The 17,723-nt window shown below is 38.6% G+C and overlaps 1 protein-coding gene across 6 annotated transcripts in view; it reads right to left on the reverse strand.

Annotated features, from left to right (window-relative positions):
• ITPR2 (inositol 1,4,5-trisphosphate receptor type 2) overlaps window positions 1-17,723 on the reverse strand; it is a 264,932-nt gene that overhangs the window by 76,590 nt on the left and 170,619 nt on the right. For all 6 annotated transcript variants that reach the window (XM_046904326.1, XM_015291441.4, XM_015291434.4 and 3 more), the window contains 5 exons: window positions 5,631-5,739; window positions 3,868-4,055; window positions 2,374-2,557; window positions 1,545-1,801; window positions 438-638 (listed from right to left, as the gene is read on the reverse strand). In XM_046904326.1, coding sequence (XP_046760282.1) covers window positions 438-638; window positions 1,545-1,801; window positions 2,374-2,557; window positions 3,868-4,055; window positions 5,631-5,739 — 939 coding nt within the window. The remainder of the gene's footprint in view (window positions 1-437; window positions 639-1,544; window positions 1,802-2,373; window positions 2,558-3,867; window positions 4,056-5,630; window positions 5,740-17,723) is intronic.

Raw genomic sequence — 17,723 nt, forward strand, 5'->3', positions numbered from 1 at the left:
GAACAGTAAGTCAAATTTTGTGGCAGCTGTAGGTTAAACTGGGAAAGTAAAAATTAGCATCCTATATAAAAACCTGAAAAGGCAAAATGCATGGAAACGGAAAAAAAACAACAAACAACGTTATTATATAGGTAATATATAACACAGTTGTGACTTGAAATTCAAAGTTTCATGAAGTGAGTTTCAAACTATGGACCCAATTATGTGACATTAAACTCTCTAGAAACCCTGTATGTAAACTGACAGGCTAAAGGAAGAGTCTGTTTTCTGTTCTGGCTTGAAAGGATTTCTCAGGCCTTATGCAGGTGCGGTGTATGTTCAGGTTAATCATAGTAATTGCACATGGTCTTACGTTATTAACAACACTAAAGAGTTTACGATAAGCACAAAGATACCATACATTCAGGTACATTGTTCTGCATCTATTCAAGCCCCACCTGATTTTCATGGCATGGACCTTGGCAATACTCAGTCAAGCTTTCCAATGTCTGGTTCACAAGAGCTACGTTCCTCTCATTGATGTAAAGCCCCAGTAAGCCTAGTCCACCTGTCGTGCTTCCACAGATACAGTCCAAAAACTGAAGTGTCTCACAAACAAGGTTGTAATTTGTTTTATTGTTCTGATGTCTTAAAAAGTTCTGGTGGGTGGAGAAAATGAACAAAAAAGATAAGGAGAGAGTTAGAATCATGTTGAACACACAATCTTTTTCGTAACACTACTGACAGGTTCAATTTCTGACCACACGATTGCCCTACCTTAGTTACTGAAGTACACTACTGTACTGTAGAAAGCTGTAGAAAATAAATCGTCTTAGTGCAGCAGTGGAGGACTATTATTTGATTAAACCAGTAGGGGAAAGAGGACTTAGAACTGCGAGCTTTGCAAACATCTGTCCTACAGATGTCCCACCCCATCTGTTGATTATGTTCCTTCACTTGGGAGGGTCTTGTCCCACAGATGAACAGGTACAGCCGCACATTTAGACTGCTCCATGGAAGTGGAAATGCACAACAGCAGCTTAGTTAAAGCTACCCCCAACCCTGCTTTCAGGGAGGCTACTGGACACCGCACTGAAGCATATTTGCAGAAAACTCATTTTGCAAAAGTTTCTGTGGTGGTAGTAGTATCTACCAGAGGAATTGATAGCAGATTCACATTGCATCTTATAGCCTTCAATCGTAACACCTAGGGAAAAGAGCAGTACCAAAACTTTGTCCAGAAGCCTCTTGTGGTTTTCAAACTTATGGTAACTGATCCACTGCTGGTGCACAGAAATTACACTAACAGGAACATTTAGAAAATTCTCAATTCCATGTGGCTATGCTGTGGTTCCCACACCACTCTGAAGGCATAAACATGAACTTAATCTGAGCATGGAGATAGTTCTTGAAAAGGGTTAGTTTATCACATGGACCAAAAGAATAACAATATTTTAGACACCCTTATTCTGTAATAGAAGCCAAGCACAGGCATGTTCTTCCTCTTTCATGAAGTTCCAGCTCTTGTAATACTTCCTTTGAAGCCTGGCTCAAAAACACTTTACCTGGAGCTCTCGGTTGTGGTTCTCGCATAGCAGCTGGAGAAATCTCAGTATTGGCTGCATGATTGCAATAGCAGGACTCATTACTGCTTCTTCTGTGGACTTCTCCTCTGCGTTTGCAGCATCTGTTCCTGAGCCCATAAGATCTATTTCTGGGTCCATTTCTCTTCTATATACAGAGTAAGCCTTGGATGTTGCAGAAGATGCTTCTGTTAACTGAACTTTCATACCCTCTTTCAGGTGCAGTGTTGAATCCTTCACTGAAAAGATAATTTTCCTTAATTTTTGAAACAGTTTTTGCTTGTTTAATTAAACAATAAGAAAACAACAACAACGAACACAACTTTTTCTTTTTTGGTGCCTAACTTTTCAAAGACCTCTAGGCAACTTACAAAGAATATCAAAGCAACATTCATGCAGGGATAGCATGTTCCAAATTAACCACAAACCAGAGCGAAGCAGAACATTAAAACAAAAAGCCCTACTATTTCTTTGCATATACAATAAATGATGAGAACAATGGAAGGACCACAGGGTGGGCATTCTTTCCTGCGCTTGCTCATGTGAAATAGCCCCATTTCAGCTTCTCTAAAAACATGGGTCTATATCTTCTATTGGTGCAAGCTGGCATAGCTTCACTGACCTCATCAATGCTAATTCCATGCAACCAGTTTAAGTTATTGTTTGTAATTTAGAGAAAAACAGACAAATAAAGCAGTGCAGCAATGATTAATATTAAAACTTATTGATCAATACAGCATAGCATCAGTGGTGCAACACACACAACCTGAACACAGTGCACTATGGGTGCATTACATGGGTGCCTCCTTACCTCTCTTTTTGGGTACAGATATGGTTAGGTCACTATCATCATCTTTCTTTTTGCTCCCCAAATCAATAGTGTTCACTGTCACTGTTGACCGTATCTCTTGCTGAGCAGCCTTCATACGGTCATACAGGACTTTAAAGAATTTTTCTGACTTTTTTTGCTCCTTCAGTTGCTGGTAAGTTGAATACTGCAAGGAAAAAAGACAGGATACTCATTAGCTATCAGTCCTCTAAGGGAGAAAAAATACAGAAACAAAAAAAAAGATAATCACACAGAAAAAAAAATGATGACCACTGCACAACCAATTATTTTACAAAGTGATATAAAAGACTGGCAACAAATATTGATCATTGTTTTCAAATTTGATAAAATGGTAAGCAATGCTACTTGCAGTCTTTCAAATGTCAGAAAGTTACCCAATTAAGTTAAATAACTTTGTGATACTCCCCATTTCTCTCCAGGTATTCTAGAGATACAATATTCGATCTGCAAGTAATAGTGAAAGTAATTGTTATTATGCAGCTACCACAGGAAACAGGAAACTCCCAGATTTATATTTAATGTTACAGCTTAGCCTATACACATTCCTGGTTCTTTCTAACTCCAGAACTGGAATTAATATTTGAGGTTATTAAGTACAGTCCCCTAGCATTACTGTCAAGTAGGCTGAGTACCATTTTCAACAGTTTAAAAGCTGTCCCAGAAGTGAAGTCCTTCTACAACGCCTTACCAATTCATTTTAGAAAGCTGCAGCAGTACCTCACTTCTTTAATACTTTCTAGACACTCTCTAAAGGTGACAGCTTGCATTATCTTTTTTACAGAATAAGGATACAGGATAGGATTCCTCTCATTTAACTTTTACAGTCTTGAAATGAAGTATACGTTGGTTATTTAGGTTCCTGTCAATGACAATGACAAGATATGGGGAAAAGCTGGGACTGGTTTACGCCATCTCTCCTCTCTGCTGATCACAGAGTAAGAATAAACAACTATCTTATTTGGCTAAAGTTGGGTAAGAGTGATACCCTGAGTCTTTGTGAAAAGACCAGAATCCATAGTTTTAAGCATTTATTTCCTTTGGAACAGACATTGGCAGTTTCAAAGGACCAATTTTTACCTGTAGAGATATAGAAAAACGTTCCTATGTGTTTCCAGAATATATATATATATATACATATAGGCTATTATAACCTTGAAAGCATCATAATTATTAAATTTACAAGGTGAAGAACGAAATAACTGGAGATAATGCTCAGCTGGCAAAGAACAACTGTACAACATTGAAAGGGAGAGCAGAGAAAATGTTTTCTTCTGTCGCAGACTTTACTGTACGAGATACTGCATAATAACATGGAATATTTACAATAGTTTTTTAGGAAGACATATTATAGTGATAACCTCTCTCCAGAACTCACTGCAAAAAGGTTCTTTTTATTTGACTCCATACTACATGCATTTGAAAAGCAGTATGTGAATAAGTAGATGAAATAAGTACCTGTGTTTGTGCATTTCCACCTTCAAGCAACGCAATACCAAGCAAAATGCCTTCTGAGAAAATTCTGTCATTTTTGGTGCTGACTATAACGTCTATGACAAGTTCTGATGCACCTTCTTTATCCAGAAGGCACTGAATATCAAACATGGATACTCCAGACTTATCTGAGTCTTGTCCTACAAATCCACCTGCAAGTCAGAGAAATACATACCATTCATGCTTGTTTCATGTATGCATATTGAAACAAATCTACTAGAAAAAACTGCCTTTTGCATCCAGTAGCAATGTAATTCATTTAATCCTGAAATTCTGTTAGAGGCAAAATTCCTCTTGAAACAAACAAGATGTTTGTGTGAAAGTGCAATGTTGGTCTCCGAGCATAAGAAACAAAACAAAAACTCCAACTACTGTTCTGTTAACAGCGCTCAGCCAATAAAGAAGATCAAAATGAAACTGATTTGTCCACAGAACCCTGTTTTTAATTCCATTACTGCATACACTAACATACATGTGTGGCCAGAGGTCTGAAAAAGCTTTTAAACCTGCTCTTCTCAGGTCTAATCTAAACAAAGATTGTATACTCATAAATCCATACCCAGGTTATGGGTATGACCTTCTAGCTAAATGTATTTGCCAGTCTAATTCCTAGATCAGTAACATCACGATGTTCTTAATGAACTGAGACTTAACACAAATTAACTAAAGGTGTGATTCAAAGGGATCTTACTAAATTGTATTAACTCATTAAATCGGCCATCTTTTATTATTACTCATTATCATATTTCCTGCTATGCACACATTATACACACGTAGCTGCACCTATTACACGAGGAAAAAATATGGCACTGTTTTAATCAAAGAAGTCCTGACAAAATGTTTCTCATTTTTTAACGAAGTCATGCATTTATATACACATTTTTTCACAGAGAAAAGACAAAGTACTAATACTGTATTCTATTGTTTGCCAGGGGAAAAACTGATGTACAAGATACTCAGACTCAGAATTTTTCCAGCATCAATACTGAAACAGACATAAGAGGATCAGTTGACTGACATTTGGAAAAGCCCACAAACCTGGATATGCCTTTAATATATGCTGATAATGCAACGGCCAGCTTTATTATGACGTGGCTCTACACTTAATTCTGTCATATTTCCTATGACATACATTATTTTTGGTTTTATTAGAAAGCATTTTATTGTAATCTACCTTGGCTTCTATAACAGAATCATATAAAAATGATGTAATAAGGAACACCCACTCAAACTTCCTGCCCACAGTAGTTACAGCGGGTCCTCACAGCCTTGTTTTGAAAGAACTGACATTCTACAGCCTCTCTGGGAAATTTATTTCATTGCTTAACTGATATATCTGTGAAAAGCTTTCCCTTATATCCTATTTTTTTAATGTGCTAGTGAAGGATCTGGAATTCTAAAAAGTTGTTTGGTTTCCAGAAACAGCAGTGGCTTTGTTCAAACGCTGCATGCTTTGCTGGATTCCTGGATGTGGATTTATTAGCAAATGGTGTTACCAATCAGAATTGAACTGAAGGACTGACTTGGGGGCATGGAGAGATCCGCTTTTTTAGTGCTGGCAAATTCACACCAGCCATCTGAGACAGGTGCACACAACCTCTCTTCTAACAGATTACAGAACTTGTTCAATTTATTTACCAATTAAATCCCTGGAGCACATTCAACACGCCTTTTTAAAAAACGGTGCTGCTAGTTTTGTTTTTCTTAAATGATGTGTGTTGATTTACCTCCCACTTGTGCAGTTTTGCTGTAGCTGGCAGACAGAGGCCCATTCATACCACTTCCATATTCTCCTTTAAAGTAGCGGTACAGGAGTATTTTCCTTAAAGTGTTGCCCTTTAAGAGAAATGTAAAAATAGCATAAGAAACTTCAGTACTGGCCAATTTCCTTTGTCTGAAAAGCAAGCTGTTTATCATAGATACATAATTTATTAGGTCTTTCCTTTTTAATTAGTAAGCATACAAACAGAAAAGTTGTCCATAAAACAAGCGTCTAATGGTCTTATCTAACACACTTCGTGGCAAGAATCCTAAAATACTGTTGTACAAGCTTTGTCTGAAGATTATTTTAAACTTACTGATGATAAATGAAATACCTCTACCTCAACAATTTCCACTGACTACCTGGAAGCTGGGTATTTTGAAACAAGTTCTACAAAGAACCAATGCACTGCAGTCTGCGTGCCTGTGCCCTACCCCGCCGTGGCAGTACTTTCTTCCTATTTTCTGCATCTGAGTAGTATCACTCCCTTTTCTCTGATCTCATATAATCCAACTGATCATCTGAAAGAAGCCACATCACATGAAATATTAAAACAGAGAGATGACATTTGATAGAAGAGCTTAAAAAGCATTCTCTGTATCTCCTTGTTCCTTTACTTCCAAAACCAAAACCAGTCAATATTTGCATGCAGCTCTCTGAAGAGCTCCCCTTTCACTTTGCATATGTTCTGCAAAACAAGATGCACTGAATTAAGAGTGGGGGTACCAATCACTTGGCATTTTCCTGTTGCCTTTGGTCTCCTGGGAACACCTGCAGTCAACACTCATATTTACAGAGGCAGCAGTTGACAATAACTGCAGGTATAGATATAAAATACTCGAGATTTTATTTGGAAATAAGTACGGCAAGGCTTCCGATGTTTACCATAGAAGGAGAAAAATTATTCATTACAACAGTTAGGCAGCAAAGCAACATGATTTCTTCTTTGCATTTACTCACCTATTGGCTTTAATGAAAAACAGGTCTTAAAAATATATTTACCAGAAGCATTCTCTGTACTTACAGGGAACGTACAGGTCACCAACACCTGCATGTTAGTGTAGCCATAAGCTTTTCAGTCTATACATCTCTGTAACCACCAGAGGCAGCAACAAGGGAGGAAGCAAGACCCCCCAAAAATCTCAGGAAGTGCTATCCACACTCAATGTCTCTGTTAACTTAGCAATATTTCCAAAAGCAAGCAGAGGCCACCATGGGGCTTCATTGCTACATGGATCTCAAAAAGCAATGGGCTTGTCCATCTCAAACAAGGGTCAGAATGCAGTAATCTCTGTATGTAGGCTGACAATGCAAAACAGAAGTTCCTTCCTAGTTCTCATATTCTGATGTTTTCATAGAGTCTACACAGTCTACAAAAATTCACTCAATTAGCCAAGAAAATTCCAAGATCTATACTAAAATATCAAAATCCACAAACACAACACCTGCAAGAAAAGTAAAAGCATCGCCTACACATCTGTAGTGCCAAGGAATTTATTATGTGGATTTTTCAGGTGAACTTAAGCCAGCTGTGGTCTACACTACAGAATAAGACCAAGAACCATCTATCTCCGAATCACACATGGAGGCAGACTCTTTCCCAGCCTAGTTTGCAGTGCAGATTAATCCTGCATGCATGGGCAAGATACAGCTCGTAAGAAATTTCAAGATTGCTAAGTGCTCCAGCTCCACCTGCTCAGCATCCTGCCTCTAGTTGTGAGCAAATTCCAGAAGAAAGTGAGCCTCATTTCCACATCTCCTGAAGAAGCCGAACATATTAGCAAAGAATCAAGAAACTAAGAACAGAATAAAGTCTCTTCAAGTCATATATATCACAGAATCATAGAGCTTTGTCAAACAAATGGGATCACAGAGGAGAAATCCTTCCTATCACCCAGCTAGGACCCAGCCCAGAATGAGCACTGCATCAAGACATGCCTTTAATAGGAAAGGCTGGTATTTGCCATACTGTTTGATTAACCACAAAGCTTGAGGGAACATCCTTAACTGGCTATCTGTGTAGTCCACTGATGACGAACAGAGTGCCATGGTAAATTATATAAACAGTCACAGTGCAGTCACGGGAAGAAACACCAAAAGGCATCTATATGTCTGTTATAGTTAATATATAGTTAAAAATAATACCCACAGTCACAAGCTTTATTGTTCAATCAAAACAGCCTTTATTTTATCAGGAAGAACGCTGGGGACCATGAAATAGCATTTGACTAATAACCTGAACAATTTAGCACTTGGCCATGTTGTCTGCAAAAACATTAACTGTTTGCACATCTCAGATCATTTTTCCCCCCTTGTTACCTTCAAAAGTCAACAGGAGGAGCAGTGATATGAATATGCTTCTCCAACTGGCTATAGAATGAGGAATCTTTCCCTGACTGTATGCAAACTAAGACGCAGACATCACCTCTTGCCCCCAAGGAGTAAGTCTTCATTATTAGGATTTTCGCTCTCTCTCCCTCCCTCTCTTAACCTCTCATGAATCCAGACATACACAGTTCTTAGAAGCCTAATAGTCAAGAGTCAAAAGCATTGTGTTTGAAAAGCAGGAACGCAGTGGAACCTCTGCTTTGCCAAAGAGATGTATCAAAAATGTGCCCTCAGACTCAGCCCCACATGATGCAGGCTTGGGATCTTCAGCCCCTTTGTGATGACCTTGGGAAGCCGTGTGACTTCCCCAGGTCATTTAGTTTCTTGTGAAATTAGCAGCCACTACAAAGAGAAGAAACTGCTCTCTGCAGCCCAGAAGCACATACTGGAGCCGAGGAACGCACAGATGCTTATGCAATATATCAGAAATTCCCGTTACCTCCAGGGCGTGACTGTGTGAGGTACCATAGAAAGGAACGCTGAAAAGACCCTGCTCCCAGAAAAAAAACAGTGCTGATCCTGCTGGCATAAGTGTCTGCGTATGTTTTGGTGGGAATGCCAAAAAACAAAGTCAAGAATTGTCCCATCGTCTGGACGAGACAATCTGCTGCCAGGGCAAGTAAGACAGTCATGCCATTGGTGTCCTTGTGAACGATTTCCCAACTTAGCACAGCCACAAAATAAATATTGCCCAAAAGCAAACGAGCACAGCAGTGGTATGAATAAGCAGTTTGCAGCAACCATTACTGACACTCATACTACTGAAGCAGAGGCCAAAAATAAAAGCAGACTAGGCGGTACAGTGTTGTCTTCCCTTGACTATGTTTCTTCATGCAGCAGAAATCCCACCCTTCCAAGTCAAATCTCTCCCCCACTGGCTACAATAAACTTTCCCTTATACCTCTTATTAGGGTATGGAAATGGTATGTAAACATCAGTCAGCTGACTGTAATCCTTCTATAATGGCTAGAACATTGTATAGCCCTGAAAAAAAACCCACAATGAAACATAATAGTCTTATTGTTACCCGTGAATACCACTGCATTGTGTCTAACAAAAGCTAGGATAAAGACTGAGGACACAAGAAAGCAACAACTGGTTATTGTTCTTGCAGTTTTAAATAGCTTGAGATTGACAGACAAAAGTTTCCAATAGGGAAGAATTATTCCAATAGGAACATGTAGACACAAACAAATGACGATTTTCTCAGTATTTCATTATACTAGCTGGTCTTTAAACTTGATTTAAATGCCTTAATAAAATGGTATGTTCACTTTCTGTCTTTGAGACTGCAACATGCTGGTTCCACGTTGGGATAGGATGTTCCATGTGGAGAAGAAATGCCTGAGCGTGTTTGGAAGGTTTATCATGGGTACTTGCTTCAGCATGTGCAACAGCACCAAAATTATTTATATAATTATATAACTTTGCACACTGTATAAGGAATTTAAATATTTTAGGGTCCATGATGTTCCAAAGTTTGAAATGGTGAATCTGGTTGTCTCTTCTGGCTTTCACTTGTAATAAAACAATGAGGTAGGAATGTTCAAATGATCAGTGATAACACAGAAAAGGTAGTCGTGTCCAACAAATATTCCTCATATACAGTGGATGATGTGGCTATAGCCCCATACTAATACAGGTGGATGCATGAATGTTGTATTTCAGTAACTTCCACCTAAATATTACGGAGGAGCTGACTGGGACATCTGTTCTACTAACATACATTCTGGGGAGGTTGAAATGGAAACAAAATCCCAGAGAACTATGAGAAATCTAATGTGCAATGACACTGTCAAAAATGTAAATATGATGACACTGATAAAATATAAGCTGTGAGTTTTATATCAGTTCTGGGCAAAATAAAGTAATGGATGATTTTGAGCTCCGTTAATGCAAAATTAAAGGAAGCTACTATAAGTCAGCAGCAGTTATAGTATTAGCATCGTGTCATAGTAATTGTCTCAATATGGGGTTTAAAAACATAGACCTTCTCTAGCTTCTGATTATTATCTTCTCTGGTCTCACTCATGATGAAAATATCACTCTGGTAAAGTCTGATAAAGTGGTGGAATGACACATTCCTATACGGCAAAAATTGTGATTGAAAATCTACAGTGCTACAACCCCACAATGATACTTGCTAAATGGCTTAACAGCTAAGACAGAATTCAATTTGAAACTTAGACCAAGAAGTTATAAATGGGTGCACAGGCTTCTAATAGGGAACCTCAGGAAAAACCTATTGTCTGCCTGATATTTTTTTCAAGCAAATGGAAAAGCACAGAAGAATAACATAATTTATAAAGGACATACAAAGAAAACAGGATGAGGTCAGAACATTTATAACAGTTTCGGATCATTTATTCAACTGAGAAGAAGCAAACAGTTTGTGTCTAAGTATGTCCAGATACTTCTAAGTTGAGTTAGAGATGTAATAACAATAAAGAAGACCATAAAATGTAGGCCTTCATTCTAGGGAAGATCTGAAGGTCTTGGACAAAAATCAGCAGAACAACAGCTTGAAAAATCATGCCACTCTGGAAATTATAACCAGAGCTATAGAGTAGGATTCATAAAACTATCTTACTTATCTATGTGTCGGGGCATGTTTCTGAAGGAATACTGCATCAAAAGTTGGTGTCCACAATTCAAGAAGAATTCTGATAAATTGGATTAGATTTGGAGAAGCTCTACAAGAGTGATTAGAAAATAAAACATGCCTTCTCATCAGAAATTCAAGGTTTTCAATCTAGTGAGCTTACCAGTCTAAACATAAAAGATACGAACTCTGTTTCTGACTATCTGCATGAGAAATCTGATAATGGATGACTTCAGCCTGCAAGATAAAGATGTAAAACACAATGCTTAGATGTTGAAGACAAATTTAGCTAGGAAAGAGATAGAAGGGGTTGAGTTTTTTCATTCGTGGTTTATGATTTTGCCTTTTGCCCCTGCTGAGATGTGAGGGCTGCTCCAAAAGTAATGCCTCCTATTTTATTGCACTGACCCACGATGGCAAAAGCAGATGTTGGTGGCATAGCAGTAGTGCTTGAACCTTTCCACCAACATGCCATTATATTTTGTTGCCCTGTGACAGATGGCAACAGAGGGGCACTCTGACAAAACGGCATCTGACATAGAAGTACTGACATATGAAGCAACGGTGTTTCACTGAATTCCTCCATGCAGAAAAAGTTGCACTCACTGACATTCATCCATGTTGTTGAGTGTTTATGGAGACCAAACAGCAGATGTTAGCACTGTGAAGTGGTAGGTGGTGCATTTCAGAAGTGGCAACAGCAGTATGTCATGTCCACTGGTGCAGATTTTTATGACTCCACTGTACAGGTTCTTGTTCACCACTGGTGAAAATGCATAGCTAATACTGGTGACTATGTCGAAGAATAGCATTTTGTAGCTGAGAATTTGCTCTGTGAAACAGTGTTATTGTGCGCCTTGTATTTGTTGTAGTTCCCATAGAAATAAATAGGAGGCATTACTTTCAGAGCAACATATGTACAAAAGTAAGTGCATGAAGCAATTAGAATACTTTAAGAAGAGGTGCACAGGGCTGCTCGCAGTTACTAAATGAACACTAGACCGGTTCGCAAACAGAAACTATTAGGAGATCTTGTGGTCTATATTAGGAGAACAAGCAGGGTGACAAAAAACATGTCATCTGAATCAATGAAAATATCATGCCACTTTTTCCCACTGTAAATACAGACAAGGTTTAAAGCCTGATGTTCAGTGAAAGCTGTTAAAAAAACACCTACTAGTTTTTCTCATCATTTGTAAATGAAATTTCTGTTTTGCTTGATCTGAGTGTCTGCTCGAGGATGATTTTTTGTTGTTGTTGTTTTCCACTTGTTTTTACACTATGTTGTTCTTTTATTTCCTTTGGTGGTGAAACAGGGCAGGGGAAGGATGAGTTTTGTGAAAGTGTCCCCTGTGAAGTTACCAAGTATGAAAGTTGTACAGTTCCTCATTAATTTACGATTCAACCTCATCATGAAATGGAAGATGGCATCGGCATTATTGTCTCATCTCCAAAATGAATTAACTGAGGCACACAGCTACCAGGGCGCACAGAGTTGTGCAAGGAGAAGCTTGGAGTGGACCTTCTGAGCCCTGACTCCTACTATGGCCTCAAAGTGGAAAAATGCTGTCCTCATGCTGTGAGCAAGTTCCAGGGAGCTCAGAGAGTGAGGGAGGTTGTCTGCTTTGGGGTGATGTTTGTTTATTTTTACACAGAGTGAGCTTTTTCCTGGTTTTGATCTCTTACAACAAGATGTTACAATAGCCAACTGATAGTTGACACTGATATATTTTGACTAGTAATATATGACATCCAAGAGCAAAGTTATTAGCACACCAGGGCATTTATTCACTCCTACGAAAAAGCGCTTATAAAAATGAAGTTAGGTCCAGCTGTTGTCCAGCTCTGCTTTCACTAAAATCAATGGGAGCCTTGCCAGCAGCTTGAGGAGAAGAAGCAGACATGTACTTTGCCTGGCAAAAGTTTTTATACAATTCTAAAAAGAAAAAAAAAAAAAAAAAAAAAAAAAAGAAGCCCACAACAAAATATGTACCAGACTTCATGACACAGCTCTCCTAGGAGAGCAGAACTGGCCACCCACACCTCTCAGCTGTCTCTCATTAGGCAGAGACGCCTCACATTTTAAATGTGCCATTGTTTAATTCTACCAAATCTGGTATTAATCCCACTTGTCTTAATACAGCTTGCCTAAATCACCAATGCTAACTGATAAACCTGAGGTTGTGACTTCTGCAGAGACTCATTAACAGGTATAGACAGAAGAACGGCAAGCATGACCCTCTCCAGGTTTGAGACACGGTGGTTGAAAAAGTAGCTAACTTCTTAACAGTCTCTTAATTCTTTCCTTTACACACCCAGGTTTCACATAAAGCTTCAAGCTAGAGCGCTGAAACACTGCAAAACAAATGCTATTACCAGTCTATTTTCAATATAGATAGTGAAAAGAATAGTGGATACATTGCAAGAAAAACAGTTAACTGCCCAATTTTACACCCCGAAGAAGCTCAGGAAAATATCATATTAAAAGAAAGATTGTATTTATTTATTTATTTATCTATCTATTTATTTTGCAGTATCACTACGAATACAGCAGCAGAAGAAAACTGTTTGGATTAGTGAAAACTTCAGCACCGGTGCATCCAGAATACAGTGAGATTTTGTATAAGATTTTACTACTGGGCCATAAAATATTATTCTTATTAGTCAAAGGTCCATTCTTTTTTTCTTTTTACTTCAAATATACGATATCTACAGTCATAACATTTGTATACACAGAACAGGTCTTTGTTATGGCAAATATTACTGTTAAGATCTGTCACTTTTCCTGTTGCTCACTTAGTTACATGGTTCCCATCTTTGGTCATGACATGCACTCACAAAACTGATTTTTATTTCTATTCTTGTACCTATGTAATTTCTCCTTTGCAACTTTGTCTTGCGTGAGGTAAAGCATTGAGATGCACAATAACACAAGTTCTCCACCACTGAAAGAAAACAATGTAAGATTTGACCGTGATTATTCAGAAGCATGTATGACTGTCACATCAGTAACATACTGTAGAAAAAGACCAGTTCTGAAAAGCATAATTTTCAACGACTAAAATTATTTAAATCCTATGTTGCAGGGGGTAAACCTTCAAAGTGATGCACAAGGAGTTACGCGCATAAATCCTATTATTTGTTAAAAAGATTACTGTATGGAAGTCCCCGCACTCTCCAAGGAAAATTTACCCCTAAGTGTCCTAATGTGAACATTTACAAAAATAGACAATTTCTAGATGTATACTTATCAGTACCACCATGCTTTGAGAGCAATTTGAAACAGGTAGCTAGGGAAAAATAATATGGAGTAGCCAAATAGTATTTTCATTACATTGCTTTGTTTCACTATCTTGCTGTTGTGTTGAACTTGAAAGCCCAAGCACTACAGATACCCGATTTACTAGATAAAAGACGTATTGCAGAGGTATTGCTTATGCTATTTTGAATTAGATACGCTAGGTTCTTCGCTGTTGACTTAGGATTATCAAAGTGGCTCAGGAGGCACTTCAGGATTTCAGTTTTCACCTACTCATTTTTACCCATCACCAGCTCCACTGATTTCTCAATTTCATCCTTTTCTACTAGCTAAGATTGATGAAGAGACTTCAGAAATATACACAGAATTTGTGCTAAGGCATTTCAGATAGTCACATCGCCACTTATGTATGAAGGAACCTATACATCTGCTAAAACACATTATCTTCTAATTCAGATTAGCACAACTCAGGAAATCTTTCAGAGGATTTGCCACGAGTTCTGGGTTGAATATATAACAAATAAGTACCTTCTGGTTTTACCATGGATATGCCATTAAAGCATGATATGTACCACCTCCTCAAATAGGTAAACGTGTTCCCTGTTAGTCTGAGCTACTTATACTGAGAGCTGCTTTTTATGTCTACCATTGGTTTTTTTGTTTTGTTTGTTTGTTTGTTTGTTTTGAGACCGTGATATTAAAAGGAAGTAAGTCTCAGCATTCATTTACTACTTTCCACAATCTCCCACTCTGCTCCGCACTGATGGAGCAGTCACATCTCAAGTTCTGTGAACAGTTTTGGTGCGACCATAAGAAAGACATAAAAATCTATATTAGAGAGCATCCAAAGGAGGGCTGCTAAGGTGGGGAAGGGTCTGGAGAGCAAGACATGTGAGGAGCAGCTGAGGTCCCTCGGTTTTCTTAGCACAGAGCAGAGGAGCTGAGGGGAGGCCTGATGGCGGCTGCAGCTCCTCACAGGGAGCGGAGGGGCAGCGCTGAGCTCTGCTTTGTGTGACAGCGACAGGGCCTGAGGGAACGGAAGTGTGTGAGAGCATGCACATCTACTTCCAAGCACACTTGCATTTTTAGGTGCCTAAAGACTGTATAAATTCGGGTCTTCGACAGCCTAAAAGAAAAGATCTGAACTGACTACTGTAAAGGCCAACATACAAAATTGGGCCAAGGGAGTTCACAGTCTTAAGAGTCTGGCACAGACTGTGGCCACTGAAAACAGCCGGTCAAAGGAGATCTATGCAGCTCCTACCCAATCAGCAAAGCTGGAGCAGCTAATGGAAATCAACCTTAGGGCAGTCCAGACAGCAGCAGTATTTAAATGGCCAGCATTATCAATGGTATACAGAAACACAATCTTAGCACTTATCTTGATGGAAAATGAGCACACATCAGCTCAAAAGCATAGCTTGTATGGGGTCAAGATGCAGTACAAGATGGCCTAGTGTTATTTGCAGTGATAGGCAGATTCTTCCTTTGCTACACTGCTCAGCGTTGCAAAGAAAACAAAACATCTTCCTCCGTTTCTATACAGAGGAGAACAATTTCCACCTGGAGCAAAGCCAGCTTCTGCACCGACTGCACTGTCTGAAAGCAGGAGGCACTTCAGACAAACAGAAAAGCAGAGCTTCATTAGAGAATACTACAAATCTAGAGCTTGGTCATTACTAACTATCCATTTTGACAAGGATGATTTAGAAATACCTATAATTAATGTTCCCTGAGTTAAAACAAAACTACAGCAGTTTGAACAATTTTCCAGTAAACTTAATTGGTAATTATCCATAACTGTTAACTCTCTCAACTGTGTTATCATTTTCATTACGGTTGGTACCTTAAGTTCTGCACCTAGATTCCTATGCTTCTATGAGAATTCCTATTCTCATTTTTTAAAAAAAGAAACCCCCACACAAAACAAAACCACACACCCCATGACATTTCTACTGCTCCAGGTCCCAGAAAAAGTACTTGAAAATGTGAAATCTGTGTGGTCGGAGACAGAAGGCCCAAAAGAACAAGAACTGAAAACCCAAAATATGCTGCTGGGTTTTTGATCATTAAGAAACCAAACCAAAGGAGTTTCATCATCTTCAGGAGTCTGACTGATGACTTTGATTGCCAGAGGTTGTAAATATCAAGTAAATATTTTAAGTAACCTTCTTCGGCAGATTGAGTCTGTGTGCTCAGAGGGGCTCAGATTCATGCCACTGATACTCAGTAAATACAGTTGCTGACACTTGGCTGTAGCTGCAAAGCACCTGATATCTTCTTCCTTATACAGTAGATCAGCAAACCAGCGCATCCACTGGCAGCAAAGGAGGCCAAGTAAATAGGAATTAATAGTGATCCAGGATTCCAGGATTAATAGGATCCAGAATCCAGGGTAAGGCCACCCCAGAAGAAAAGGATCCCTTCCGAAAGTATGAAAAATGGTAATTTCATGACTAAAATAAACTTCGTTAAGACCTGAGCTCTGTTGCTGTTCTAGCAAGGGCTATGCTGCCACTAGAAAGAATTAGGCTCTAGGATGACTTGAACACTGAATTCCTTGGGAGGCTGGAAAAAAAAGCATTTGGCAAGTTTATTCTCCAAGAAAGAATCAGTTGCCCATCTTGGTTCACAACATAGTAGGTTGACTATAATATGTCAACCTACTGCAACTTCCATTAATGTCATTAACAAGCTAAGCACCTATCCAGAGGCAATCAGGATATATCCTGGCTTAAACTATGGATTCACAAAACTGATGTGACTGGACCTTGAAGTTAGTCTTTCTTGACGTCTGAAGTTTTTGTAACAGAACTTTCCTTCCGAATGACAGACATTCTGAATTTTGAAGGCATCTCTTAATACGAAAAGCTCTCAATTTTCAAAGCAGTTCTCAATCTTCCCCTTTAAATTGGAAGCCAATATTAGCTTTCTACTCTTGGAGCCTAAGATTTGATGAGCTCAAACAAATAAACCTAATCATTTCCTTCGAAGAGTGCCGTGAAATGACTCTGATTTTGTGTTAACACTGCAGCAGAAGTTTCATAAACCTTTTTCTATTAGCCAAAGCTGTTGAATGAAACTGAAACATTGTTAACAGAGTAGCATTTTGTTTTTAATAACTTTCAGAGGTGTATTAGCTGTCAAACCAGAGCTCAATAGTTTCCTAGCTGTCTTTGTATTTTAGGAGCAGCAGTCATTTCTAAATGCTAAGTTTCACAAGACCGGTGAAAAAGTTCTCTTCTGGTTTGAACAGAAAAAATACACCACCACCACACAGTCCAGCAGCTCTAGAATTGGTTGAAAAAATGACCCAAACTTTCCTGAAATTAAACCAGCTGTTCCAAGTTAGAGACAAAGGAGAGACGGAGACGCATTTTCAAGAGACCGTCTCAGCTTACTCCATTCCCACTAGTAAAAGACAGATTCATGTTTATATAAAATTTAATATGCAAGCTGTTCACTCATAATATTAAATTTCCCCTTTATATTTAATATTTGCTAAAATTGCTGAGTTATTTATGACAGAGATCAGATTGCTGCACATGTGCAGAGGCTGTTTCATCATAATACATTTTAGTATACATTTATTACGAAGCTGTTGTCATTATAATGCCTCCATTTCTATTGCTTCTACGGAGAAATATATTATCACTGGAATGTTCCTACACGGATAGCACGTAACTATGGTAATACAAAGTCATGTGCATCTTTAGAGCTATTAAGGATCGCGTACACTGATGGTGAGCCTGCAGAAAACCTGCTCTGGAAATCCTACAACTGATTGCAATTTTTCTACTATGTTTCAA

Source organism: Gallus gallus, chromosome 1, assembly GCF_016699485.2.
Source record: "Gallus gallus isolate bGalGal1 chromosome 1, bGalGal1.mat.broiler.GRCg7b, whole genome shotgun sequence".
Classification (NCBI taxonomy): domain Eukaryota; kingdom Metazoa; phylum Chordata; class Aves; order Galliformes; family Phasianidae; genus Gallus; species Gallus gallus.